At 36.9% G+C, this 25,987-nt stretch overlaps 2 protein-coding genes, 3 long non-coding RNA genes and 1 other non-coding gene across 13 annotated transcripts; 3 read left to right on the plus strand and 3 right to left on the minus strand.

Annotated features, from left to right (window-relative positions):
* Nucleotides 1–2,513: 2,513 nt before the first annotated feature.
* LOC112272855 (uncharacterized) lies at nucleotides 2,514–4,196 on the minus strand. The gene is made up of 3 exons (XR_002966830.3): nucleotides 3,792–4,196; nucleotides 3,227–3,427; nucleotides 2,514–3,055 (listed from the first exon to the last, which is right to left on the minus strand). It is a non-coding gene; the product is annotated as an uncharacterized LOC112272855 (long non-coding RNA).
* A 672-nt stretch (nucleotides 4,197–4,868) lies between these two features.
* On the plus strand, nucleotides 4,869–6,657 carry LOC112295799 (cytochrome b-c1 complex subunit 6-1, mitochondrial). Its single transcript, XM_024547750.3, has 4 exons — nucleotides 4,869–4,973; nucleotides 5,631–5,751; nucleotides 5,995–6,084; nucleotides 6,383–6,657. Coding segments are annotated over exons 1-4 (246 nt in total). The 5' UTR covers nucleotides 4,869–4,971; the 3' UTR covers nucleotides 6,416–6,657.
* A 444-nt stretch (nucleotides 6,658–7,101) lies between these two features.
* On the minus strand, nucleotides 7,102–7,185 carry TRNAL-UAA (transfer RNA leucine (anticodon UAA)). The gene has a single exon. It is a non-coding gene; the product is annotated as a tRNA-Leu (tRNA).
* Nucleotides 7,186–7,661: 476 nt separating this feature from the next.
* LOC112295800 (uncharacterized) lies at nucleotides 7,662–8,506 on the minus strand. Its single transcript, XR_002973735.3, has 2 exons — nucleotides 7,982–8,506; nucleotides 7,662–7,836 (listed from the first exon to the last, which is right to left on the minus strand). It is a non-coding gene; the product is annotated as an uncharacterized LOC112295800 (long non-coding RNA).
* Nucleotides 8,507–10,895: 2,389 nt separating this feature from the next.
* Nucleotides 10,896–13,195, plus strand: LOC149987405 (uncharacterized). Of its 2 annotated transcripts, none has more exons than XR_016498721.1 (2): nucleotides 10,896–12,248; nucleotides 12,699–13,195. It is a non-coding gene; the product is annotated as an uncharacterized LOC149987405 (long non-coding RNA). The 2 variants fall into 2 exon arrangements; XR_016498720.1 differs by having other exon boundaries at nucleotides 10,914–12,248; nucleotides 12,709–13,195.
* Nucleotides 13,196–14,937: 1,742 nt separating this feature from the next.
* On the plus strand, nucleotides 14,938–18,401 carry LOC112272839 (flavanone 3-dioxygenase 2). Of its 7 annotated transcripts, none has more exons than XM_024500991.3 (6): nucleotides 14,938–15,074; nucleotides 15,533–15,727; nucleotides 16,018–16,645; nucleotides 17,027–17,259; nucleotides 17,390–17,711; nucleotides 17,805–18,401. In XM_024500991.3, the coding sequence occupies exons 3-6, from the start codon at nucleotides 16,358–16,360 to the stop codon at nucleotides 18,015–18,017; spliced, it is 1,056 nt and encodes a 351-aa protein (XP_024356759.1). In that variant the 5' UTR covers nucleotides 14,938–15,074; nucleotides 15,533–15,727; nucleotides 16,018–16,357; the 3' UTR covers nucleotides 18,018–18,401. The 7 variants fall into 7 exon arrangements, with proteins under 7 accessions (XP_024356759.1, XP_024356758.1, XP_024356762.1 ...); XM_024500990.3 differs by having other exon boundaries at nucleotides 15,074–15,149; XM_024500994.3 differs by lacking the exon at nucleotides 14,938–15,074 and adding an exon at nucleotides 15,089–15,218 and having other exon boundaries at nucleotides 16,018–16,867.
* The last annotated feature ends 7,586 nt before the right edge of the window (nucleotides 18,402–25,987 follow it).

A 25,987-nucleotide genomic window follows, 5' to 3' on the forward strand; every position in this document is an offset into this window, starting at 1 on the left:
ATGGACACTCTTGGCAATTACACCTAAACAAACACTTTGAAAACCCACATCACCAATCTCCATCCAAGGCAACGAAAGCGCATTCATTCAAAGGGATTTGTTCATCTCCATCGCCTTTTTGCTTCCCAGTCTTTACTGTCGGCGTCGTCTTCGTTGCCAGATTTCTGGTGGAAGCCTGATTGACGCTGCCGGATTTTACGGTTTCGGATGCATACAACTACGAATGCTACACAGAGTGCAAAACCATGAGAACCCACAGTTCAATTTTTACGCTAGGGTTTCTCCGGCGCTTCAAACGATTACATGTTTCATGTGAGGAATTGAATTTAGGGTTGTGGAGACTGTCTGATGGTTCATAGAAATTTTCACGCAGTGTATGTGTTATTGTTGTTGTTGTTGCAGTCTTCGACATTAGTGAATGACTAAAGAGGACGCAGAGAAAGGGGGAATTTGTCGCATGAGTGAGTTGGATTGGAAGGACGCTGTAATTTCAATCCGTTTCTATGACCAGCTGTGAATTTTTCAGTATTTGTTGATGGGAATTGCTTCTCGGTAGCAGAGTTGCTGAATCGTTGTGAGGATGCTCTGGATGGGGTTTAATTGAGGTTTGATTTTATTTTTATTTTTATTTTTAAAAAATTAATTAATAATGTATAATGGTTTTGTGAAGTGTGCCCACTTAGATCTTCAGTTGTGTCCAGTGAGGTTTAGAGATATTCTGGAGCAGTTGGAAGTGGTGAAATTGGGTTTCAGGATAGTTAAGAGAAACTAATAGCGCTTGAACTTATGCTCGGGCTATATAAATGTATCTGCTGGGGTCGAGCAAGAGGCCGAAACCGGACAGGGGCAACGTGGGGCGCGAGGTGTATGCATGGATGGCGAGAAGGATCGTGGGAACTCGAGGATTCTTACGGAGTGTTGAGCTTCGCGTAAATCGTCGACAACTGGTATGGGGAAGTCTCACATTCCTGGCTTTGCTGAATGTTGTGTTCCTCCTTTCATCTAAGTCTCCTTTCAGCGCCTACTCCGCATTTCCGAATGGGAGTAATGCTCCACAAGTCAAGTCGTGCTCTCGTCCAACTAAACCATTCATCGATGCTCACCAATACTGCACTGGAGAATGCAACACGGAATGCTTTTCCAGGGTAGATAATATATGCTTCGCCACTGACAAGGTCAGGATCTGCGGGGGCTCTAGACGATCAGATTTGCCCAAGTTTATCCGGTTCTTTGGAGAGAAGCGCACTGTCCCGGTAGAGTGGGGCTCTGGGTGCAATGAGGGTTGGCACTGGATATCGGGGCTTAGTCTCGTCGCCGATCAACGTTTTCTACCTGCAGGGAAACCCAATCCACACCACGAGGCCGAGAAGCTTATTCCAGCGGTACTGCTCAAGCAATTCATCAACCAATCTGCCTCTCTACAGTGGTTTGCCTCCAAGGCAGATGTCTCAGTTTGGGGAATTGGCTTTTTAGAAGCATTTGGTCTTCAAAACAAGGTTAGGTTTCATGAGCTCCCCATGCATAAAGATGACTCCATATGCTTCAAAGATGCCGTGCTCTTCTCCCCTCCTACACATTCAAGGTATGTACCTAACAAGGAGACAAACGCTCTGCTGCGAACTGAAGTGCTGAGGTATTGTGGAATTGAAGAGAAAAATTCCTCGTGGCCAATCAGTAGAGCGGTGGTGTTGGACCGAGCCTCGGGATCTCGCAAGCTTGATAACAAGCTCGCTGCTGGCAAGTTGATGGAGGAGGTTCTAGGAGTACCTGTGGAGCACAGATCCGGTGGAATTGGCAGTTTTTGTGACCAGGTGCGAAGTGTGGCAGAGGACGATTTTTTCCTGGTTCCTCATGGTTCCCAGAATGTGAACTTCCTCTTTGCAAGACCAGGGGCCGTCGTTATCGAGGTCTTTCCTTATTTATATTATACGGATGCTCTCCGAAACTTCACTTATGCGGCAGCTATTGATGTGTACACGTTGCTGGGAGTAAGACATCCTGAAAGTACGTTGATGCCCTTCTTCTCTATGCTGGGGTGGGCTGGTTGTTTCAACTTTCCTAGACACGTGTGCAAGAATTATGCGCGCAGTCAGCCCGTGCAGATAGACCTCATTCAGCTTGAGGGACTTCTACGAGTTGTGCAGAAGCAGAGGTCTTCATTACGTGCTGAGCTTGGATGGTGAGCTGCAGAATTAGGCTAGAAGAGTTTTTTTAATCGTTTTCTGTAACTATCTTTTTCTGTACAATACAATGGCTTGGCACGGTTATGATCTCTATTATTGTTTTGTGTGTGTGTATTGTGAATGTAACATATATGTCACAGATTGGATATTTTACTTCTCTTTGTGGTAGATGATTAGCATCCTCTACTGGTCGTTTTAAAACTGTTTGTTATTTGATGGAATGTGCGGATTTACGTCACATCGTAGTTAACAATGTAGTTACTCTAATATTTGATGTTATGTGCATCTCGAACACATGAACCAAAATATGCATGCTTCAGTGAAAGCAAATTAGTGGAAATGCGTTTTCTTTATTATTATAAAATGAATTATCAAGGGCATTGGTTCAAATAATGATACAAGTCTTTGCAAGTCACTCAACTTCCAAGGGACAACTTTGATCTGATCCCGAATTATGATAATTCTCGTATCCTGAATTATGATAACGCTGTTTGCTGAATAACTGATGATCCAGCTTAGAAATTATCTCTGTAACCTATGAAGCTGAATCATGCACAACTTCTTGTGCAAGGCTTAGATCTCGAATTGATCCGTGTACAAATGTTTGCAAAGTCATCACTCGAGAATGATATCATCTTGTAAGAAACCTGGACCTATTTCAAAGGTGAATGTTTGCCATACAAAAGCTTCACTGGAGAAAACCCTTTCAGATTGTGTAATTTCATGAGTTCGCGGTTGACGCTGATGTAGGTGAAAGCAGTCCAACGTCGGTCATTACGAATTTTCCCGAGTTAAGCATTCTCATGGTCAAAACAACCAAGTGCATCCTCACAAGCCATAGAGATGCCAGCGTTCCACGCAGCATTCAATACCTGTATCAGTGATTGCAAATAACCGAGATTTCAATTGCTTCATCCTATTCATGCAACATCAGCTTCAGAGGAGTTGACAGAAATTAAAAACAAATACAGCCCATGTATCGAAAATTTGCATAAAAAGTGCTGAGGCAAATATCATCTTAAGCATCTTAGAAATTTACCTACCTAACAAGTCATTCGGGATCAATCAAAGCTTCAGGGAGGCCGTTAGTGTGTGCCCGGGTACGAAGCTCAATACAGGTGAATTGAAGGTTGCATCGTGCTTGGTCAGAATTATCACACTAGCAGTGCAACCGTCGAGGTTAGTGGTATTATAGAATCCGCCGCAAGGCTTGATGATTAATACCACCAAAGAACTTTAGATGCCTGCATGCAGACCAATGCTCAAAGATGAGCTCAAAGGGAATGTCGAAACAGAATTAATCGGGCGTAGTGTGTGAACAGCCATGTTTTCAACCGTTTTGAGAGAATTTCTATGACGGTTCCAAGAATATACATGTCTAAGGTGAAGCAAAATCCGACTCGGAACCTAATCCACTTCCCAAGTGCTGTGTTAATAAACAAGGATACCAGATGTAAATGCAGCGATTTTCACACCCTCTTAGGCAAGATTTGCGAATGTCAAGTATCGGTCTCAGACTCAGGGGTGCAAAGAAGTGCATCTTGATATAATATCTCCTAAGATTTAAAAATGACAAATAAAATAAAATAAATCCGTTGAATTGAATACATTTATTTGACGTACAAACTGGTCGCTCTTCGGCCATTCTCCGTTTACCCCTGGATTCAGATTCCTCACCACCACCATCCTGCGCTCGATAGCATTTACGTCCTGTGCAACAACTCTCTGACACTTTTTGCACCGGCATGTTACAGAACAATCCGTCTTACTCTTAAGGCCACTTGAAGGTATGGGTCATCTGATAGTAAGCAGAGCCAGGATCTGGGGCGTAGCTTGAGCTTTCGTCACTTATTCTTTCGCAAAAACCCCCTGCAAAAACACGGTTGATCTTAATGTAGATGCTCCGCAATCAAATGCATATTTGCATCATTCTCCCCTCCTGCTTGTACAAACACTCCACAAGCACATCGCATTTCGCTGCATTCTAAACTGGTTGCATATTGCAATAGAACGACAGACCTAACAAACTGTTAGAACATCCATCTGTACGTTTCATCCACGTAGACATTCATCGAAGAGGGTAAACGAGATCCTAGATTCAAGGCTCAGTGTCCGGCTTAGATTACGATATCGTTTGTATCTATACCAGTGACTTTCACAGGTCTTGTGTGTAAGTGTGCACCAATTTGAGCATTGTTATTTTATCTTGTTTTTTTCACTATTCTATTTCTCTCACAAACCCCCAAAAAACACAGGAGTAGCAGGCACAGCGAGACGATGAAGGAAGACCCTCCTGACCAGAAACTTGTGAAAATGAGAAGCATGACGGTCTTGGTCTCATGGATTCATCACTCACAATGCAGGAGTGAAGCTCATCACAAAAGGATTAGACTTAATTCGAACATGTCATTACAAGTTTTACAGCAGGTAAATCTTATCAAATTAATGTTTAGTAATAATATTTAGTTGTCCACAATCGTTCCCAAACGAGTCACAACTCACCGTTACTGATGGCCAGTTTTCGTCCAACGTGGAAGGGCGGAAAGATTTTTCGTCTAACATTCCGCCATCAGAATCCCGGGGGGTCAATTCTCGTGGGCATCAAACAGTTCCGCAAAGATTCTCGTAGTTTAGCAACTGATGCAATTGTTTTTGGGCTCTCATACGATTGTGACACATCTCTTCTTCGCCGACCTTGTGAGCGGGGGCGCTTGTTGCTAACTGTTATTCCAGTTGTCTCTCCTCCTTGCATTCCGGGGCTTGTGAACCCAACAGATTGTCAAGCATCATGTGAGCTCTGGTTTTCTTTTGCAAAATTTTCGATCCTTAGGCGTTTGCTGACGTTTTAATGTGGAGTTTGCCTTCTCTTTTTGTCATGGTGTTTCCTGAAGGCTCCGATCCGCTGATTGTGGTTTTTTAGAAATGTTTAGATGGCTTGGGTGATGACATTTTGTCGGGGTCGTGTTTATGGGATCAGGGTTCAGAGTTAGGTGCATTCTTGCTTGGTCGTTGAGGTGAGGAGCTTAAGAATCTTTTTGCTCACGAGTTTTCGGTTGTTGATTGTCGTCGCGGCATTTTAGACTCTTGTTCTGGTTTTCTTTAACACTCTGTCGGTTGCATTGTTGTGCAATCTTCAGTGGTTTTACGGAATGTAGGTGCAAATCACTAAGTGGGTTCTGCAGGGTTAAAAACATTATAGAGCTGGCAAGCAATAGCTGCAGTGTTTAACTTCTTATGCCCGACGGCTCTCTTTCTGCTTGCCTTTTTCTCACGATTATGGGCTTTTGCGAAGATGCTAATCTAAATAGGTCGTGTGTTATTGAGCATATTGGACTCTGAGATGGGACAACGAGTTTCACTGTGTGATTATGTCCTGTCGATTTAGGAGGACCAACTTCTTACTATTTTTGATGACCTGATTATGCGAGTTTGTGAGCGTTACAACAGGGGTTGTGAACACGAGGAAGAGGCTTCAGTTGAGGAGGAGGTGGTCGAGGCTATGGATCCAAAGCCCGAGATTGAGGACTCGTGTAAGCCTAGATGTGTGAAGCAACTTATATCTTATGAGGTATGGGATTTGATTCACATGTCTGTTGGCTGGAAAAGAAATTGTCCTTGTCTCTGTGCTTGTAGCATTGTAATTGGTCGCCATCAGGGGCCTACTTCCTGGTGGACAAATCAAGTAGTGGTAGTCGTGTTTTAGGAGGAGGAATTCAGGAGCAATAAGGTGAATCCTCATGGAATTGCACTGATGACGAGCAATCGACGATCGTCAGTATGTTAGTGTATTGATGGATATGCTGTATGACAGGCATGCGTGAAGCGCATTGAGGAGGATGAGAATGGTCAAAAGCATTGCACTGGCCAGTATTTCGACTATTGGGGCTGCATTGATCAATGTGTAAGTGGTTCTACCATTTCCATCTTCATTTTGTACAGTGTCTGTACAATGCATAAGTCTCTTTCACATGATTTAAGCTTTAAGACATTGAATGAAGCAAGTGCCGGATGCCGTTTTCGGGATTCCAACATACTGGGATGGATTGCTGAACTCAACCAGGGTTTGAATTGGTGCACGTATTACCTGGAACTATTATGGGGCTGTCACTAAGTGAATGGATTTTCGATTCTGGGTTTAAGTAAATGTGATCTAAACAAGAGCCACAATTAATTGTTGGTTTGTATGTGGGTACTGTCAGGCCGCACCAAAGCTCTTCCGCAAGATAGTATGAGAATGGCTCATTAGTGTCATAGTTTCTGTGTAAATCTGCTGAAGAGATGCTGTAGACAACCCATTTGTGATCAGGCTTATTGCACATTATGAACGCACACACATTTACAGATCTACAGTGCTCACTTGCTCATACTGTGGAGGTGTTGGACTAAACATCTTCCTTCTTTCTAAATGTTTTTCTGTTCTTGCCGGAAGAACAGGACAAACTTAATATATTGCTGGAATTATAGCCCTAAACAAGTTCTGTTTACTATGCTTTCAAGCGACGTTCTCGGATGACTGGTCATGACACAGCATAGTTTTGTCTGGTGTAATGTCACTATCAAAAAATGTAGTTTACTCACAATTCAAACGCATATTCCAAGACTGTTAAAGAGTTGTCACAGATAAATCGACTTCTGTACTTGGCACCACACGTCGGAGGATGTATGTATGCATGTGGTGTTCGAAAATCTTTAGTAATTGACCTCAGTTGATACTTTGTCCCGACGTATGCTATATCAGTTGATTTGCAAACAAATCTGGATCTGGAATACACGTTCTTGACAGCTCTTTCAGAATAATTCAACTGTAAGAGATAAAAACTAATTGAGAGCGTTCCCTTCCGAAGAAAAAAAAAAAGCAGGACCAGGTCTCTTTTCCCAGCCAAAGAAAGACGTCTAACAAAAAGTTCTCAGTAATGCCTGCTGGCTGTGGGGTTTGAACCCACGCATGCCTACGCATAGGCGATCTTAAGTCGCCCCCCTTAGACCACTCGGGCAAGCCAGCTCGAACAACCCCCTCCATGATTTTCAAATTTGCTATCTCTCTATTTATCCTTCTCTTGATCATTCCACTCTCACGCATCCTCACATACCTGGATCCTCCTTTTCTGGCTTCTCGACATGAGCAGGACACTGTTCCTTTTGCAAAGCATCTTCAAACCAATCTGCACTCCATCCTAACCACACGCCTTTCCAACCAATTTCGGTCAAACGCCCAACATGCTCTGCAGGCAATCGCCAGAACCAAAACCGTAACCCTCACTTCGCCACGAATCTGCCAGCATGTAAGCATATGTGTATACACAAACCCGAACATAAATCATGTCAAACATTTCCAACCCATATTCACCATATTTTCGTACCGTTCAAGAAGTTCTGAGACAAGACTCGGCGCTAATCTAGCAGCATAACCACAGACTATTACTGCACCAGTAAGAAGGCAAATCCCGCATTGCTTTTGCATGCCCACGGATACGGAAATGTCAAAATTACCTACATATTATAATAACAAAGTAGAGTATTCAAGGATGCCATTGAACACCACGAGAAAGACAAGCTGCTAAATAACGTTTGGTTTAAGTAAGGTAACCCGTCGCAGCAGAAAAATTCCTCAACAATTGAAAAAAGACCAAACTCTCTTGTACACCTCTTCTACCTGCAAGCACGTAGACAAATCAGATGTCTAAGCCAACCACAAAGAACCACTCACAACTACAACATCAAGAGACGACTGTAGATTGTAAAAAAATAGACTTAGAGGCAATTTTGTAATCCAGAAAGCACTGCTGACTGCCCCATACTTGAAAATGATTGTCCTTTGCGAGAATTTCATAGCAACCATGACCCAATTGAGCGTCTCACTTGGAGCAAAAACCTTGCCCAAATTCCTCTCCTCCACCATGGACCCCATGGCCTAACCGACAGGTATCCGACCCAGAATGAATTACAGTTTCGCGCTCAATCGCTCCCACTCCCAATCTACCAAACCAACCTTCTAGCTCCCAACCCCAACAAGACATCCGAAACTCCGCCTATCCACTTTGTACCAAACATTCCAGGCATCGGCAAAACCAGAAATCGACAGCGGCGGAGAACACAAGACGATCCGAAAATGGCTCTTTCGCCCGTCTTTCACCGTAATCGCCTCTCAGCCACGTAAAACGCCAATTCTTCGGTACCTCACGAGTGTGTGCTCCAGGCCAGGGTCGGGTCTTACAATCCCAGCGGTCAAATTTTGCGAGAAGCGCCGATCAATCGGGAAACGGTGATTAGAAGGATGCAGCGGCCATTGAAGAGACTGGCTTCGAAACTTCTTCCCGCTTTTTCCAGCTAATACGCCAGGTTAGCTCACCCTCTCCAGTGAAGCTTGTGGACTGGACGAGCAGGAACTGACACCATTGGTGCCACGTGGAGATTCCCGCGAACTTTTCCCGCCATCCTGGTGTCACTGTTCCCCTGTGTGAATGTAGAGGACTTTGATTTCGATTTGGCAAGGTATGCTAAATTTAGGGGGGTGAAGGATGCTACCATCAACTATAAAGCTAAATGGACCTATTTTCTTGTGAAGAATGTACATAATTGAAAGAGTCTCTATATGAAGAGCCCTATTTTGAAGATCTATGGTCCAAAAGTTTTATATCTCTATTTATTTTTAACAAAAATTAAGACACACACACACATATACATATATATATATATATATATATATATATCTAATGCATAGATTATGTAGAAAGTATATACATAGCTAAGCAACTTATATACTAATACTTTTGTTAAGTAGATATATCAACTAAGAAACACTCAACCTAAGAAAAACATTTGTTAGTTTTTACTCTGTCATGCACACTTACACCATTTTGTAGTATTTTGGAATTCCAACTTGCAGATAGATTAGATCTATAAGGAAAAATGTGCCAATATTACAGAGAATTAATAAATTTTTATAAATAATATTCTAAAAATAGAATAGCCTTTAGGATATCATGTACAATTCCCAAAAAAAATTCGAAAAAAATTCAAAAGCAACATGAAGGGCCATGAGATTAGATTCTTGTACAACATCATGTAAAATTATTGTACTACATCATCTTGTAAAATCATTATACAACATCTTCTAAAATTATTGTAAAACTCTATTGTAATATCTTTTATACTTTATACTTTTTTGCAAAAAAAATCAATATAGGATTTAAAAATCTTATAGCTTTTACTATTGCTGTGTTAGATATTGGGGCATCTATTTTATTTTTATTTTTTGATAAAAAATTATTGAATAGTACATGATATTATAGCATCAAAAGTCAAACTGGTGTATTTAGATAACGTTTATTCTTTGGGATGTTTATTTCTTATAATAATCTGTTAATAAAAATAAATATAAAAGCCATAAAAGTTTTAGTAGTCTTAAATATTGAAAAATCTATAATTGATCTTGTTATTTTAGACTTATTGTGGTTGAAAAATATAATCATCAAATTGATTGGATATTTTCTAGTTTTAAATTTCTTTATGGCTTACCTTAAAAAAACATCAAAACAAAAGTGCATATTTTCATTTGAAAAAATAAGCCTCCTTTTATTGGAATGAGAGTATTTTTTAAATTTACAAAAGAAAAAAACTATTTCATTATTTATAAAACATCAAATCCTCATTTAAATAAAAAATGCAAATAGATTTGAATAAGATATAAGAAAATATTGAATTGTATTTAAAAAAAAGAAGTAGTAATCTATTATTAAAATAACAATCATTTGATTGCACAATTAATCTTTAAGAAAGGACTCAACTATCATTTAAACTAATTTAGAACTTGTTGTAGAATAAGTTAACTACCCTAAAACATTATGTTGATGAACATCTTGAAAAAACTTTTATTTTACTTTGAATTGTTTTTACAAGTATGCCAATTTATATTTTATACATATATATATATATATATATATATATATATAACATAATTAAATAAATCTTAGAAATATTATTAGATTATTTGAGTACTAAAAAACTGATCGTCAAAAATTGTTATATTTTGATGTTGTTATCGGAGCTTATTGATCAACTTAGTAAAACCAAGATTTGCACTAAAATAGATCAACAATGTTTTGTCAAACTGCAACACAAACATGTATCCCTCTGTTGAACAAACCCTAATAATTAAACGAATATTCCTCTTCCACACAAAAATGCCTCATTTTTTTATCCAAAGACTATGAAAACTTTACCGGTACAATTGTGGCACCGTCTGCACCCAAATCAGCATCCATCGATGGGTGTCAAATGCTCTTTGAATCAACCTTTTTTTACGTCATCCGAGTGTATATTCTTCGAAAGTTTCTTGCACGGATTGCTGTTTTCCCTTTGAAGCAAACAACTGTTTGGAAAAGGTAGAGACATTGGTCACAGCTTTTCCTTATTGCACTGTATTAATAGCAATGCTGATCGGATAGCTAGCCAACCATTTGTCTCTTCCAAATGTAAGAAACTCATGTTGTGCAACAAATATTTATATATATATATATATATATATATATTGTTGTTTAAACCTGTGCAAAGCGAGTATTCTCGCTCAGCTTAAGCACATTCATACATGGAGCCACTTACCCTCACAGGGGAACTCTGGTTTGATGTTTCATGCGGAGACTCTGTAATTACATCCTTCATCTATTGTGTTAGATATTCACCATATGATACCCACAGCGCTCAGCAGGTCACACGATCCAAACAATATTGGCAACGCATCAAAATGTGTTTCGCAACACTTGCTCGGCTGTGTAGAACCACTAACATGCAGATTCATCGTCCGCACTTCAATCTTTATTTGCAGCAACAATAATACATTCAAGTTCTTTTTTGTTTGGATTCTGTTGAAAGCGGCAAGTGCAAGGATTCATGCAGGTTCCTCTTTGGTGGTTCGGTCTCTCATATGCTTCATTTCTCGCCCCAGGTAGCAACCTGAGTCTACTTCATGAACATCTGCATAGCGCTACCGTAGAAAACGCCATTAATCATGATATCTATCAACGCATGGCGCAGATTCCGTTCAGAACAGAGAGTCTGCATTGACGTCGTGCTTTACTAGAGTTTAGAGTTTTGGGACAAAAGGTTTCCCAACGCATCTGCCTCTATCCGTCAAGTTACTAGAAATCGCTTTTCGCAAACTTTCAAAATCTGCTAGATAATTTGGGTAGAAATGAAAAATAGAGTCATGAAGTCTTCTTTTTCCACTTTCCAATTCACAGCGTTGGGAAAAGCATCGCTGTTGGATAGAGATCATTGATTCAATAAGTACAAACGTTCGAAGCCATCTACAGCAACACGTGAAACCATCGTGTAAACTTCATTCGCCAACAGGGCAATGACCTGAAGTTTTCATTTCGACGAAACAACTGAGAAAACAAGCTGATACAATAGGACACCATACTTTCCCTCATCAGGACGTAACACTTTGATGTACAAATGCAAACAGGGGGAAGAGTCAAAGACGGAAGCGGAGGATGATGGGTCGTCAATGGCGGCGAATCTCTCCAGCACAACTCACCCGTGTCTTGGTTGTGTTCGGGGGAGTTCTGGATGCCACAGTGGAGAGAAGCAGGCAGTCTGAGGAACCTTTCAAATCCTACCTTAATCACATATGAAGAAGATTGGACAAAGAATTCGAAGACAGTTGCTGTACATGTACCCGTGTTGAGTGAAATGCGATAATTCTGAGAAGAAGCTTGTAATTTCAGCTAAGTCACGAGGTTTCTGGTCCTGGGCCATTGCAAATGCGATTTTGTATCGGTTTGAGAAGAGGGTTGCATTGAGAACCTAAGGAGAAGAGGTGGAGAGATTGTCGTCGAACCAAATGAGCTCTGCAGCATACATTTGGACGCGTGGTTTGGTGGAATAGAATTTTGAGGGTGTTGGCATTGTGAGAATCTGGGGGCAGTTGCGGGGGTTTGATGGGACCTAGCTATGGCGATTTGCGGGGTGTGGTTGGATCTGTCGCAACGCTTGCCTGTGCGCGCCCAAGGTCTGCTAATCCGACTCTCAACTCGCCTCGGGCACTCTTACTGACGTGCTCAGGTGGGTCTATGCATTCTCCTCTTTTTCTTCTGCAGATTACAGGGATTCTAAGTGAGGGGGAATTCAACTCCAGAACAGGTGAACTAGATGTTCTTGTTGCTTTTGTTGAGTTGAACATATTAAACCTGCTGGATCGACGCCCCGTCGGATAGAACCTACCAGGATATAGACATCAACTTCGTAACTACCTTGAACAATTAGACTATTAGGTACTTAATCCTGGTTATCGATCCAAACATAAATAGGATATCCACCGAACAAGGGTAACTTTTGCTATATAAAAACAACTCTCTGTGAATGGAACACTGTTCACTTGTTCTATCACCTGTAGTGGTGTCCTACCGTTCGGGGTTAATCTTTGTGTTCAGTGATTTTTACGCTTGCTGTGAATTGTAGAACGCTGTGGGTCATTGGTATTGTATGCTGACTTCTTTCCGTTTTGTGACCTAGCTCGATAAAGCACGAATCAACAGGTTTGACAGCAAAATTTCCTCACTCGGAACAGTTCCAATGAGGCGTCTAATCAGATTTCCGCCGTTTTAGAGCAAGTGCAGCATTGTCACATGCACGAATTATTTTTGTGACAAACATTGTTATGTCAAAGAAGGTAAAATCTTCGACGATTCTCTGCATAAATACGCGACGTTGAGAATGTTGAATCGAACGGGACTCATCCGAAGGACAGGATTGTGATTCTGCCATTTATTTTTATTTTTTTGAGTTTCTGTTAACTGGAAAACATTCTCCTCAACCCTGTAACGAGATTCTTTCTGGCGTGGGGTTTCGATTCTGGTCTACCCGAGATTTATTAAGTAAAAGTTTTTGACAACAGTGTGTGTGGAAAAACATTCTACTTTATCTTCGTTTTTTTATTTATCATTTCCCTTTTTCACAGTCGATACCTCTTGCTGCATCTTCTAAATTTGGTGGATTCGGAATAAATGAAAGGTATTCAAAAAAAAAAAAAAAAAAAAACTAAAACTAAAAACTAAAGAATGTTGTCATGTACATTCGCCTCTGGACAGATTTTTGTTTTCATTTTTATTCAGGTCTGCTGTCAAAGTTCCCCTCATCAAAGCGAACTTCAGCTGAACACCTTTTCTTTTCTTGTGTAGTAATATTAAGGATAATACCTCTACTAAAAACTTACAGTTGAAAATTTTATGTAGAGGTATTATCTTTAATATTATGAATCATTCTTATGTGTGTGTGTGTGCCTGAATGTATGTATGTATACATACATACATTCATACATACATACATACATTCATATGTATTTATATACATACATGTTCTAAAGATTTTATTCAAATGAAAATTATCATTTCAACATCAAATGTTGAATTTTTATTTTTAGAAACATTGCATTTAGTAAATTTGTTTTGAAATAAATCTGTTTTACTTGTAAAATTAAATCTTTAGAATAACCAACACAAAGAAAGTAATTATTATATACACATAATGTTTGTTCAATAATTTATGACTTCTTTTTATACAACCATTTGATTTTATAATTTGATTTTGTGACATTTTTCAAATAAAAAACCATGCACCAATGTTTTCAGGAAATTAATTCTTGAATTGCTTTGTACAGATATATTTTTTTAAAATTAATTATTTTTTGTTATGTAATTTTATTTAGTATTTAAGAATAAAAAATTTGGTACTTGCTTAAATATCATATATTAATATTACTAATGTGTTGACAAAAATAAAATAAAATAAAAATGTAATAACAAGAATTAAAAAATAATCTTTCTATGTACATCATTTTATACATCATTGAAACATACTACACACTTGTTTATTTATAATCAAATACATATATATATATATATATAGGAATGTTAAACAGACCCATGTTTTTCTTAAATAGACCCACCTTTGATGAAGAATATGGTAATCATGATGAATGTGGTTGGTATTTATTGATTGCAGATCCAACAGTGGATAAATGAATCTAGAGGACATTTTCACTTTTCACGATGATTAGGATGAGTGGATCAATTTAGTAAAAACTTGGGTCTATTTAACATTCCCCTGTATTTATAGCATATATTAGAAACTTTAAAAATTGATTGAATGCATGCTTTTTTTTTTTTTTGTATGAAGGCCTTTACAATTTTTCCAAGAAAAGATTGTGCAAGACACAACCAGTTGCAGAGGTAAATTAGCAAATGAAATAACAAAAAAAGTGGCGAAGTGAAGGTGGAGAGATTCCCATCCCCATCTCTCATCTCATCCAAGCGAATCGGAACCGCTAAAAAGCCAAAGTTAAAAGCACGATGCGACTAAAGAAACAAACTAAAAAGAAAAAGGCGCTTACATATACTTTTTCCCCCGTTTCTCTAAACCCCCTACGACCGAGGACGAATGAAATATTCTCCTTCCCCTAAAAGCGCCGATCGACACGTAGCGCCCTGACACGCGGCGCATTATCTATCCGGGAAAGACACGTCGCAGCCGTAGCCGAGAACGGGCCACGATTCTCCGCCGTCGAATGGAATCGACGGTGGGATTCGCATGTGCGGGTCATGAATCTACACCCGCCTGATCCCCATGTCACCCAGCCCGTAATTGTGACAAAGCCTTTGCTCTGTCAGTTTGAAATCTCAAAGCCTGGAACCTACCCCGCGGAACCTTTTTGAGCCGTAGGGCTCTTGTCCGTAGCTGTGAATGCTGCTTGTACCCTGCGTGCATTCGTTGATGAAGGATGGCGCTGTCGCGCCTCTCCCTTTTATTTGATTGTTTTATTATTTTATTATTTTCTGGTATCGAAAACATTCTGAATTCGAGCTGCGATGAGCACTTTTTTAGGGTAAAAAGGTAAGCTGACGAGTGGCTTTTGCTCCATCGGGTTGCTTTGTGCTGCGTCGTTCTGAGTTTCATGGCGGTGTTGAGGTTTGGTTGTACGGTAGCTGCTAGTTTAACGCTTGGCTTTGTTTGTTCACTCCTCCTGGGAATTGCAAGGTGTACTTCTCGTGGCTGGACCGTGTCGAGGCGGAATGTTGTTTTTTTTTTTTTTTTTTTTTTTTTTTTTTTTTTTTTGTTTTTTTGTATTTTTTTTTGTGGTAAGGTTGATTAGAAAATACGAGTCGCGCTGTGTTGACGTCTGTTTGAATGTGTTGACGTCTGTTTGAATGTGTTGTAGTAGGAGGGTGTGTGTGTGTGTTTGTTTGTTGACGTGTGCCGTCGTGCTAGGATTGAATCATGCGAGTGGCGAATAGCTTTCGTTTAGAGCGCGTCGGGTACTGATCGACGATTTTATGGATGTGTGTTTGCAGGTAGTTGTTCGTTGAGCTTCCTGCTTCGAAATCCTAGCACAACTGGTTTGACTGGTTGTGTGACATTCTGGTTTGAATTCGCTCATGCATGTGTGCTTCCACCGGTCCACTTTCTGTCACTTGAGGAGTCTGACCACATCTTCTTGAAGTTCTGCTCCGGAGAAAGGCGAAGAGATCTATTTTTCTGTTGAGTTGGTGAGTTGGAACTCTTGTTACTCGATTCTGCAAATCGCTTAGTGTTAGGCTCTCAGTTCTTTTCCTGGTCAGTGGGAGTGTAATTCAGATGCATCTGCCTGTGACGCACAGGTATAACTACACTGGGTGTACGTAGTGATACCTGATTTCAGTGAAGATTCAGCCCTCTGGGGTGTGTTCTGCATCTGAATTGCCGGAAATACCCTCCACCAGGCTGATCATCTGACTTCCGGCAAAGTATCTCTTCGATAGTTGCTTCGGGACTAAGCGTGCTGTTTGCGGAATTGCAGGGAGACTTTCAAGTTGTGTGGACTTGTTTTGCTCATTTCCTCCCCGTGCGGAGCTTCGCACCAATCCTTCGTCTCATGGCATCGCCTCGTGCAAATATCCACGTAGCGTCTTCTGATTGGTGTCTTTACGAGATTCCCTTAGTAATGGTCTAACATTCCACAAACAGCAGCAGAACTTGTGGCGCAGAGAATCCAAGTTACAAGCTAGTGGTTTACACGTTACGAAGGAGATTCTGTCCAGGCGATTCGTGACAAGAACAATCCGGCACTACTAGCTGCTACAATAAGGCTGGATTCGGCTGCTGAGGATCCGAGTGTGCAAGCATTGTTAACAAGTATAATGGCGACTCGTGATAAGTGCAACAGGACACCACTTGGAACTGTAGCAAAAGCAGAGCAAGACTCACCTGCGGAGGATCTAAGTGTGACAGGATTGCTAAGGGATGGAATGGAGTCGGTTCCTGCGAGGTTTATTCGGACAGAGTCGGAGCTGGCCAGCTTCTGTCCGCACAACTCCATGGCCCTGGAACCCATTCCTATGATCGACATTGAAGGTTTGCATGACTACCGGTGCCAGTTCACCATGGCCGCCATATCCAGTGCTTGCCGTCACTGGGGCTGCTTTCAGGCATGATAAACTCCTGAACTAATTCTGAGAAATCTTCCGAAATAAAGAAAAAAAGAAACACGAGAAAAAACACGAAAAAAAAAGCGAGAAAAAAAAAAAAAAAAAGAAAAAAAGAAAAAAGAAAAAGAAAAAGAAAAAGAGAGAGTGAGAGAAGTGTGCTATGTTTTGGAGTTGACAGTGTCAACCATGTGCAGTGTTTACGGTAACCTTTATAAGCTTTTGGTACGTTTTGTCTGCTCGGCATTTTGGTGTTTTATAGTATTGTCCGTCGAGACTGCTGCACAGACGTAACTCGAAGGAAATATTCTTATGCAGTCACGAAGTTGTCAGCCTGAATGTCACTGTTTCGTGGTCTCATAAAAGTTGCAATAATGTGTGCAGGTTGTGAATCACGACATACCTCAACCAGTACTAGACGCCGCGCTTAAAGCAGCCAGGGATTTTTTTGAAATGCCCTCAAAAGAGAAGCAATCGTATGAGAAGGAGACGTCGGAGTCAAACGGATCCGACAATGGCATCCAGTCCTTGGAATCGAAGGACAAGGTGGTGGACTGGGGCGATGTCATGTTCCATGAAGATTTGAAGAACTGGCCTGCCAATCCTCCAGATTACAAGTATGCTGCAACATCCAATGCGTCTTTTGCAAGACTTTTTGTATGTAGAAGTTCACATCGGGTCGTCGGTTTTGAAATCTGCAATGCCGATGTGTTGCTAATTGCACACAAATGTGTTGGATTCATGAAGGAATGCGATGCTCAGCTATGCTCGAGAGTCACAGAAGGTCATGGAAAAACTCCTGGACGTGGTATCGAAGGAGCTCCGGTTGGTGCCAACCTACTTCCGTGACCTGTTTGGAGATTTCGAACAGTCTCTTCGTGTGAATCACTATCCACCGTGTCCGCAGCCAGAGCTTGTCCTGGGATTAAGGCCTCATACAGATCCAGTAGTGTTTACGGCCCTTCTGGAAGACCAGACCCGAGGACTCCAGGTCAGGAATGGCGATAAATGGGTTACCGTGGATCCTGAACCTGATGCTCTTGTCATCTTCGTCGGTGAACAGCTTCAGGTTTGACGCTGGCCCTCCTTTGTAGTTAAGCTAATGTTTGCGAAGCTAGATTTTAAGACACCAGATGTCTGAACTTGACTGCTATTTTGTCAGGTTGCAAGCAACGGCCGGTATACAGCCGTTACTCACCGCGCCGTTGTAAACAAAACCACCGATCGAATTTCTATTGCGATGGGACTGGCGCCGAACTCGAAAGTGCTTGTGAGGCCTGCACCAGAGCTTTTAGAAAAATCGAGCCCTCCTCGATATGAAGCACGCACCTACGGAGAGTTTCGAGCGACTGTCTCTCACGGTGTCCGCTGGTAAACACATTGAAACTCATTGACGTATACGTCAAGCACCAGCCTTTCAAATTTGTAGAAGCTTTGACAGCCAGTGGGCGAAACACTTCCACAAGTATACACAAAAGCTTCTACGGATGGCCTTCAGCCTCCCCCATTAGTTGCGCACGTGCAATCAGATTTTCATATAGACGTCGACGTGCTTGTAACGCTTTGTAACTTCAAGCCTGACTAGATGTGACTTTGTGAGACTTGTTTTCTCTCTTGTGGCATGTTGGGCTGGAGGTGATTGCGTATATGATTCTCACAGTTCGCGAAAATGTTTTCGCGTCATGTTTCCCCTTCCTCATGCCCAATCTACGAAAAGAATAACAATGAATAATTCTCCAAGACGGATCAGTTTGGTGAAGATTGTGTCGATCTATGTCGTGTTTTAGTTGGTTTTGTGTGATAAAGCGTGGAAGATCTCAACGTACGCAATTCGAAGCATCGTTCGAATTTGATAGCCGCTGGCGTGATTGTTACCGATAATGATAAATCCAAGTTATACTCTCTTATAATTTATGATCTCTTACGTGGAAAAATGTTCTCTATGTACTGCAGTTGCATTACTTTGAACTAGTTCTGTGAGGAAGCGTAATCTTCCTTTAGTTCCATATTCTATCTAATAATCTGCGAACGCTCTTTGTCGTCGAATCCTTCACGTGCCAATGTCCTCTACACCTCTTGAAAAAGCTCTAGTATCTGATTGTGGAAATGGTCGCGTTGCGTGATGTCTTACTCTTGTTGGCCGCAATCGAAGGCTGTAATATTTACAAGCTCTTCATTACAGAACCGTGCCCCTTGACCCCGAACCACGAGGTGGTGGAACGGTAACTGGCTCATTGAGACGCGCTGGAAATGTGTCCCAAGAGAACTACTACTGGGTCTTTGTGGAACTCGGTCTTCCTGCAACTTATTCGCCAATTGTCTCATGTAACTCATGCTGACAACACGCAGATCGGTGCCGAACTGTTGGTATAGCTGGGCACACATTCACCAGCTCACTGCACTGCTGCAATCCACTGCCTCCATGCGATTTTTCCTGGTTCCCCAGCAAGATTCACTCAGCACTATGGTCCTCCTTCGCAGCCAACCTTCTGCAAGGTGATGTTAAACAGGACTACCCCATTCTCCCACATCCATCACGCACTCCCACCTCCTCCTTCCCTCTACCATCTTGTCCCTACATAACACTTCGCGAACATATTATTTACATGCCGAAGCACTGTTGCTGTGGGTAAGGTTGATCTATTTCCGCATCGAGTGACTAACAATCCTGTCGCACATGAAAACTCAGAACTCACTTGCAGGCTTTGCTGGAAGATTTTTCAGCTCCATCGTTTCTTCCTGTGAGGCACAGTCGCAATCTGAATCCATATTCACGTTGAAAAATGATCCTTTCGCCCACCTCGACTCTTTTGAAGTTGATCAGTAGTCTTAATTAGATTGTCATTGTTTGTTATTGTTCCGTCCTCCCAGTTCTGGACGAGATTACCTTGAATATATGTGTGTGTGTATATATATATATATATATATATCCCTCTCTCTGTGTGCTCCCAAGTGTTTGTGTGCATCTCCTTCGTGGTATGAGTGTCGTTGAATATTTCCGTAAGCATGTGCCCTGTGTTTTTGAGTTATGTTGATTTGGATAGCTATTGGTTACGATTTAGAATAGTTTTGTTCCAAACGAAGGCAAGCTTGTAGGGTTGTTGCCCTTTCATTCACGGAAGTGTATGATCACTTGCATTGTGAAATGCTGAAAATTGTGGATGATTTTATTCCAATTTGTAATTTTATGATTAAGTGATGTAGTACATATAAAAAGATAGAAAATGGAGTTACATAAGGATAAGTATGACTATTTTTGTATATAGATTTTAATATAAAAATGAATACTCTACATGATTTTAAAAAAGAAAAAGAAAAAGAGAGATAGTAATAATAACATTATACATGTATGTTGAAATTTGTATTAAAAAACTTAATAAATTAAGACAAATCTATGAAGAAGCTTTTTTTATATAAAAAAAGTAATTTTAGTAGGATATGATTCATAATAATATATACTAGAAATTTTGAAAGTAATAAACTCAATAGCCAAAAATATTGACAATCCATTCTTAAACTAAATTACAATTATTTTGATTTAAAATACTTGACAACAAAGTGTAACTAAATGTTATTTATAGTATAAGTAGCTCTACTAAACATTATGTACTAAATGTCAATCTATTCAATTTGTTGTATTTGAAATAAAAGATAAGGTAAATCAAACAACATATAATACTAAAAGACCTTGTAAAGACGTATTTAAGTTGTTTTTATAAATATGATAAATTTCAGAAGATAAACAAAAATAATTTGCCCATAATTCGAATTATTGTAAATAGAGATTTTATCTTCAAATTATCATCAAAGAAAGATATACAAAAGAAACAACTTACAATACCATATGTCATTAGAATTATTAATTTTAAAAAATATAATTATACAAAGTAAAATTTTAGAATAATTTTTTTTCTAATATCTACTATGATTAAAAAATAACTTAAATTCATAAATAAAAGAGAAGTATAAGCTAGTTTAAGCTTTCTATTTAATTTCACAAGCCATTTAACATTAAAAGACTACAATATACAAAAATATTTTACATAATCTTAGTACTAAAAATCTCATATTATAATCAATCTTAAATATCAATTATAAAACTTTTGTTATAGATAATAGAAGTAATACAATTTTTTTAAAAAATGTATATATATTACAAACTTGTACCTCACTATTGTCATTTTCCGTGTATCAATAATATCATCAATGTTTATTTATTTATTTAAAAAAAATTATTCAATCTTTTTAAAACATATCAATAAAATAAATCAGTATATTCGGTTGGATTATTACTGTTTTTCTTCTTCAATTCAAAATCTGCTACATATAATATTGATATTTTTTTAATATATTTTAAAGTTAAAATTTACTAAATATAGTTATATGTATTTGTATATATGTACATATACATGGTAGTAATGTAAATTCTTAAGTATCATTTTAAAAACTTAAATGATATATATTTTAAAAAAAATCATAAAAGTATTAATCATTAAATTTATTTTATTTATTGAGAGTAAAGAAGTAATAACTATCTATCCTAGTATTAAATATAAATATATTAATTTAAGCCATAATACTTAATTTAAAAATATATATGATACAATATATACTATCATATATGTATGAATAGAAATAATTAATAAAATAGACGTGAAAGACTAAATTATGTAACTTTAATTTTTTTTTAAAACTTAAAATTAAAGTAATAAAATTTTAAAAATAAAATCCTTTAAATTGGATTTTTAGATTTGAAAGATGTGTTGGTTTAGAATAATAGAATACACAACATAGAAGTTGAATTAAATTTGTGTGTATATATATATATATATTATTCATATTTAAAAGACTAAGTTGTGTTATAAATTGGGCATGAGTTTATATTATTTTAAAGGAATTGAAGCTATTATGTATGTTAGAATACCTTTTATAAACTAGTATTAAGTTTTTTTTTTTTTTTTTTTTTTTTTTTTTTTTTTTTTGTTTTTTGTAGAACATTATAATCTAGACTCATAGTTAAAAAATAGGTAGATTATCATAATTTTTATTTTATAAAATATCAAACTCAAAGTGACAAGAAAATTAATCCAAAACAAAATAATTACAACTTTTGTGTATTTAGATAACTAATTGAAAATTAATGAAATCTTAGTACACTTTGAAAAAGTTGCATTATATAAGTTATGATTACAAAAAGATAATGTGACATCATTAAATATTTAATTAACTCATAGAAAGAGATATAAAAATAAAAAATTAATCAAAAATAAAAAATAAAAAAATAAAACAATAACAAGGATATCAAATTTATTTACTAGAGATAATACATGTACATCTTTTTTTAAATGATTTTCTTAATTTTATTTTATAGATAGACATTAAAGATTTATATTAAATCAAAATAACTTCAATGGTAAAATATGCAAGTAGTAGCTTCAAACTCTTTGACTATGAAAATTTTAAAATCGTATAATTTAGAGGTGTATTTGAAAGTAATAAATACCTAGAAAAAAAATATATATAATATACATGTTTAAAAATTATAAAAAAGTACATCTTACTAAAATTTTATTGGATTAAAATATTCATAATTTCTATTTTTATTTACAAATAGTATAATCAATTTTTTTTAAATATAAAAATATATTTTAAAGTCCTTTTTAGAGTTCCTTTTAGAATCTAAAAATATAGTATTTATGAGCATTTCGAAAAACTTTGGAAGCAAATGGTTGTTAGAAGATTAGAAATATCATTAGCATCTTGACACATAAACTATGAGATTAATGAACGTGTAATTGGTTTGAGCAATGGTAATGTTTGTTTGTAGCCTTAGACATGTATAAAATCAAACCAAATTTACAAACAAGAAAACAATGAACTTTTATAGTCTAAAGAATTCATAGTTCTTAAAATTTTTCTACATAGTCTTTTTTCTAGCTAGTATATATATACATATATATATGTATAAATTTATTTTCCTTTCTTTCTCTTCCTCATCCTTATATACAATAGTATCTATTTTCTTAGAATTATGTTTGAATTTATGTCCTAAATGTTCTTAAACTTATTATGCAATAATCAACATTACAAATAAATATGATTAAAATTTTAAAAATGAAAACGAAAAATAGATAAATTAATAATTTATAAAATTTGAAAAAATAGTGTCAGTTCACAAACAAGTTTTTAAAGTGCCAATTTTAAGAAATGTTTTGGCACAATTGGTCATGGTTTACACCTAATTTTCATTCATAATTAATATATGAAAGCCATGTGTTTCTTTTTAAAAACTCATGTCATATTTAAGAGATGATTGTCATGTTGTACTTGCAAAGAAGCTCTATATCACCAGTTTATAAGAAAAGATTGTTTTCCTTAATGGAACATAACAGTATTAAACAAACTTTAAAACCTTATTGTAAAGAGTTAACAATACATGAAAAAAAATAGATTTCAGAAAACTAATAATATTTCATGTGTGCTATACTTTTATTTTTGCAAATGTGATTGATTAAACACTTCAACCATTTATGATAATTAAATTCATTAATAATTATCAATTTGATTGAGGTTACATCACTTGCTTTTGATGATATCATTGGTTTTTGTAAACCAATACATGATCTTCCTTGAAAATTATTATGATAGTGTGTATTCACAAAATTCAGTTCAAACATTTGTGGAATTCATTTAGCTTAAATTTGAAGCACAAAGCATCATTAGTTATCCAAAATTAATAATTTAAAAGTCAGGTGAAGATTTTTCTTTTTTGAAATATTAATAATTTCTGCCACAACTACTACTTCTATATTTATGCATCTTACAATGGTATCATTTGCATTTAATACAATGAAAATAAAAGTTGAAATTATTTGAATTATAGACCAATATTTCTCAAATTAGAAATCTTTGATTTGTGAGTATGGATTATAATAGCTATTAGTTAGAATAAAATTGATTTAAATCATTTTGAAAAACTAAAATTTTACACAATTTTTGTATTATAAATTACACTAAATCTGGAAAAAAATTTAAATGTTCTTTTAAAAAAGAGTTACATAATAATTAGGAATTTAGTTTTATTGTCAATTTAATAATCAATTTTTTATATTTTTTTAATAAGAAATAATTTTATCCACAATATGAGTGGATTTTTCTCCCCTCACTTAAATTTGATTTAATTAGATCATAACTTACATCATAGCCCAATACTAATTGATATGGAGATGCAAATCATCTATAAGATAGAGGAACCAAAATGAGGTAATAATCAAGATTAATCCAACAACACAACAAGTTAGTTACACTTTTTTATGATTTAATTTTTAGCATTTGTAGTTCATTTAGTTAAGTGCCTTCCAAGACTTATTCTATCAAACTTAAACTCTGAAAATTATGAATTAAAATAAAATAAAATAAATAAAATGAATACCATGCTAGAATGCTAGTCTAGGGCTTTCCAAGGGTAGTATTTATCATGTAAATCGGAGTTCTATATAGGAAGTTATCTATGGATGAAGTTTTTATGACAAAACTTCATCTAGAATTAGAAATTCAGTAATAAACAGCCTTAAATATTTAAGTTCAGCACTAACATGATGTTAAGATTTTTTTTTTTTTTTTTTTTTTTTTTTTAAGATAAAAGATGAAAGTTGGATAAAAAGCTAAAAGATTAAATTAATTTTTATTTTATTTTATTTATTTTATTTTATCCTTAAGGATAAGAATGGATGGAAAGATAAGAATTTAAGATTAATTTTCAAGTGAGGTAAAAGTTCCTTGAAATTATTAAATAACATTAATTAATGATAATAAGACGAATGAGTGATAATATAGCAATTTAGGTGCTAAGGGATGTGATTAGAGGGTGATTAGGGAAGGAAAACTTACTTAGAGTATGTCAAGTTGAAGGCAGCAGATCCCTTGTCGTTAACAAATTTGCTAATAATTCCACACAGCTCCTATGCACTTGAAATTTTTTGTGGTTGAGGTTGACTTAGATTTTCTTCTATCTACCAAATTTCATGGTGATTTGAGGTTTGACACCCGAGATGTGTATTTTCAAAGTAAGGCGACTTGAGCTGCCTAAGCAACAGACCCTCTTCTACTTAAAAATTCACTAAAAATCAGTTAATAGGTTAAATTTGACAATTATATTTTTTTCCTAAAACCACACTTAGTAGAGTTCCTTTTCCAAAAAAATTCAGAAAAATAATGTAAGTAAGTATTAAGATAAAGTTTTTCAAAGCTGGTTGTTCAACACTGCCGAGGCAGTAGACCCCTTTGCATTTAAAAATTCATTAAAAATTTGATATAGATTGGGAATTAGTTATTTAAGTTTTTTAGTAAACTAAAATTTAGAATGCGTTCATTTCAACAATCCACATCAAAGTTGAGTCAGAGGTTACAGAGTTATAGATTTTTAAGCCAATACTCCTACACTGCCAAGGCAGTAGACCCCTGCCACCTTGAAAACTCGCCAAAAATTTGTCACAACTTCAAATTAGGAGTGCCTTATGCCGTTAAAAAGCTAAGGGTGAGTAGAATTTGCTTACAAAGTTTCACAGAAAGAAAATAAAAAGAGATAGACTGAGCAAGTTAAAACTGAGGCCATACAAGTTTAAAGAAGAAAATTTGCGTTCACAAGATGGGAGAACATTTTGCCATGGCTTCGCCACAAGAAGATGGAGAGAGAGAGAGGGAGCTTAGTCACCCAAGCCCTCTTAACTAGGTGGGAGGAGGCCCAAAAGTGGCGGACACATCTCCACCATCAAAATCAAAAAATCCCTAACCAAAATCAAGGGTCCTTAATAACTCTCAACCCAAATCCGATTTCAAGGCTAGAAATGCCTAGAACTCAAAAACTAACACGTTTTTGGTGAAACTAACACCACCAATGTCTCTAAAACATATATTTACCCTTAGATGAACTATTCACAAGCCCAAATCTGAGTTCTAAATCATAAGAATCAATTAATTTGTTAATTTAGTTGTAAATTTCAACTACAATTCTAATTCTAATTAGCTTACTTGGAAATCAACAAGGGTTCTTGCCATCAAAGCCCTCATAATCACCATTCTTTAATTTAAACTCCCTTAAGCATGAACTCTTAGCAAATCCAAAACCTAATTATAAATTGGCCTTGAATTTGTGATATTTTCCAATTTTTTCTTTTTTTCAATTTCAAGTAGTGATTAAAATCACTATGAAAGGAAACTCCACCAAAAATTTAGCTTGACTCCATTTTTTTAAGATCATCATTAATTTAACAATTAGACTTTATATTTTTAATCCAATTAAATTACAAAATGAAATTTAAGCTTAAAAATCTTCAAAAATAATTA

Source organism: Physcomitrium patens, chromosome 19, assembly GCF_059467195.1.
Source record: "Physcomitrium patens ecotype Gransden chromosome 19, ASM5946719v1, whole genome shotgun sequence".
NCBI classification, from domain to species: domain Eukaryota; kingdom Viridiplantae; phylum Streptophyta; class Bryopsida; order Funariales; family Funariaceae; genus Physcomitrium; species Physcomitrium patens.

Coding starts and splice junctions, on each gene's coding strand:
- LOC112295799 (XM_024547750.3), top strand. Junction 5,752..5,994: donor AGCAACTTATATCTTATGAG/GTATGGGATTTG, acceptor GCTGTATGACAG/GCATGCGTGAAGCGCATTGA. Junction 6,085..6,382: donor GGGGCTGCATTGATCAATGT/GTAAGTGGTTCT, acceptor GGGTACTGTCAG/GCCGCACCAAAGCTCTTCCG.
- LOC112272839 (XM_024500991.3), top strand. CDS start 16,358: ATGGCGACTCGTGATAAGTGCAACAGGACACCACTTGGAACTGTAGCA. Junction 16,646..17,026: donor GTCACTGGGGCTGCTTTCAG/GCATGATAAACT, acceptor TAATGTGTGCAG/GTTGTGAATCACGACATACC. Junction 17,260..17,389: donor GCCAATCCTCCAGATTACAA/GTATGCTGCAAC, acceptor GGATTCATGAAG/GAATGCGATGCTCAGCTATG.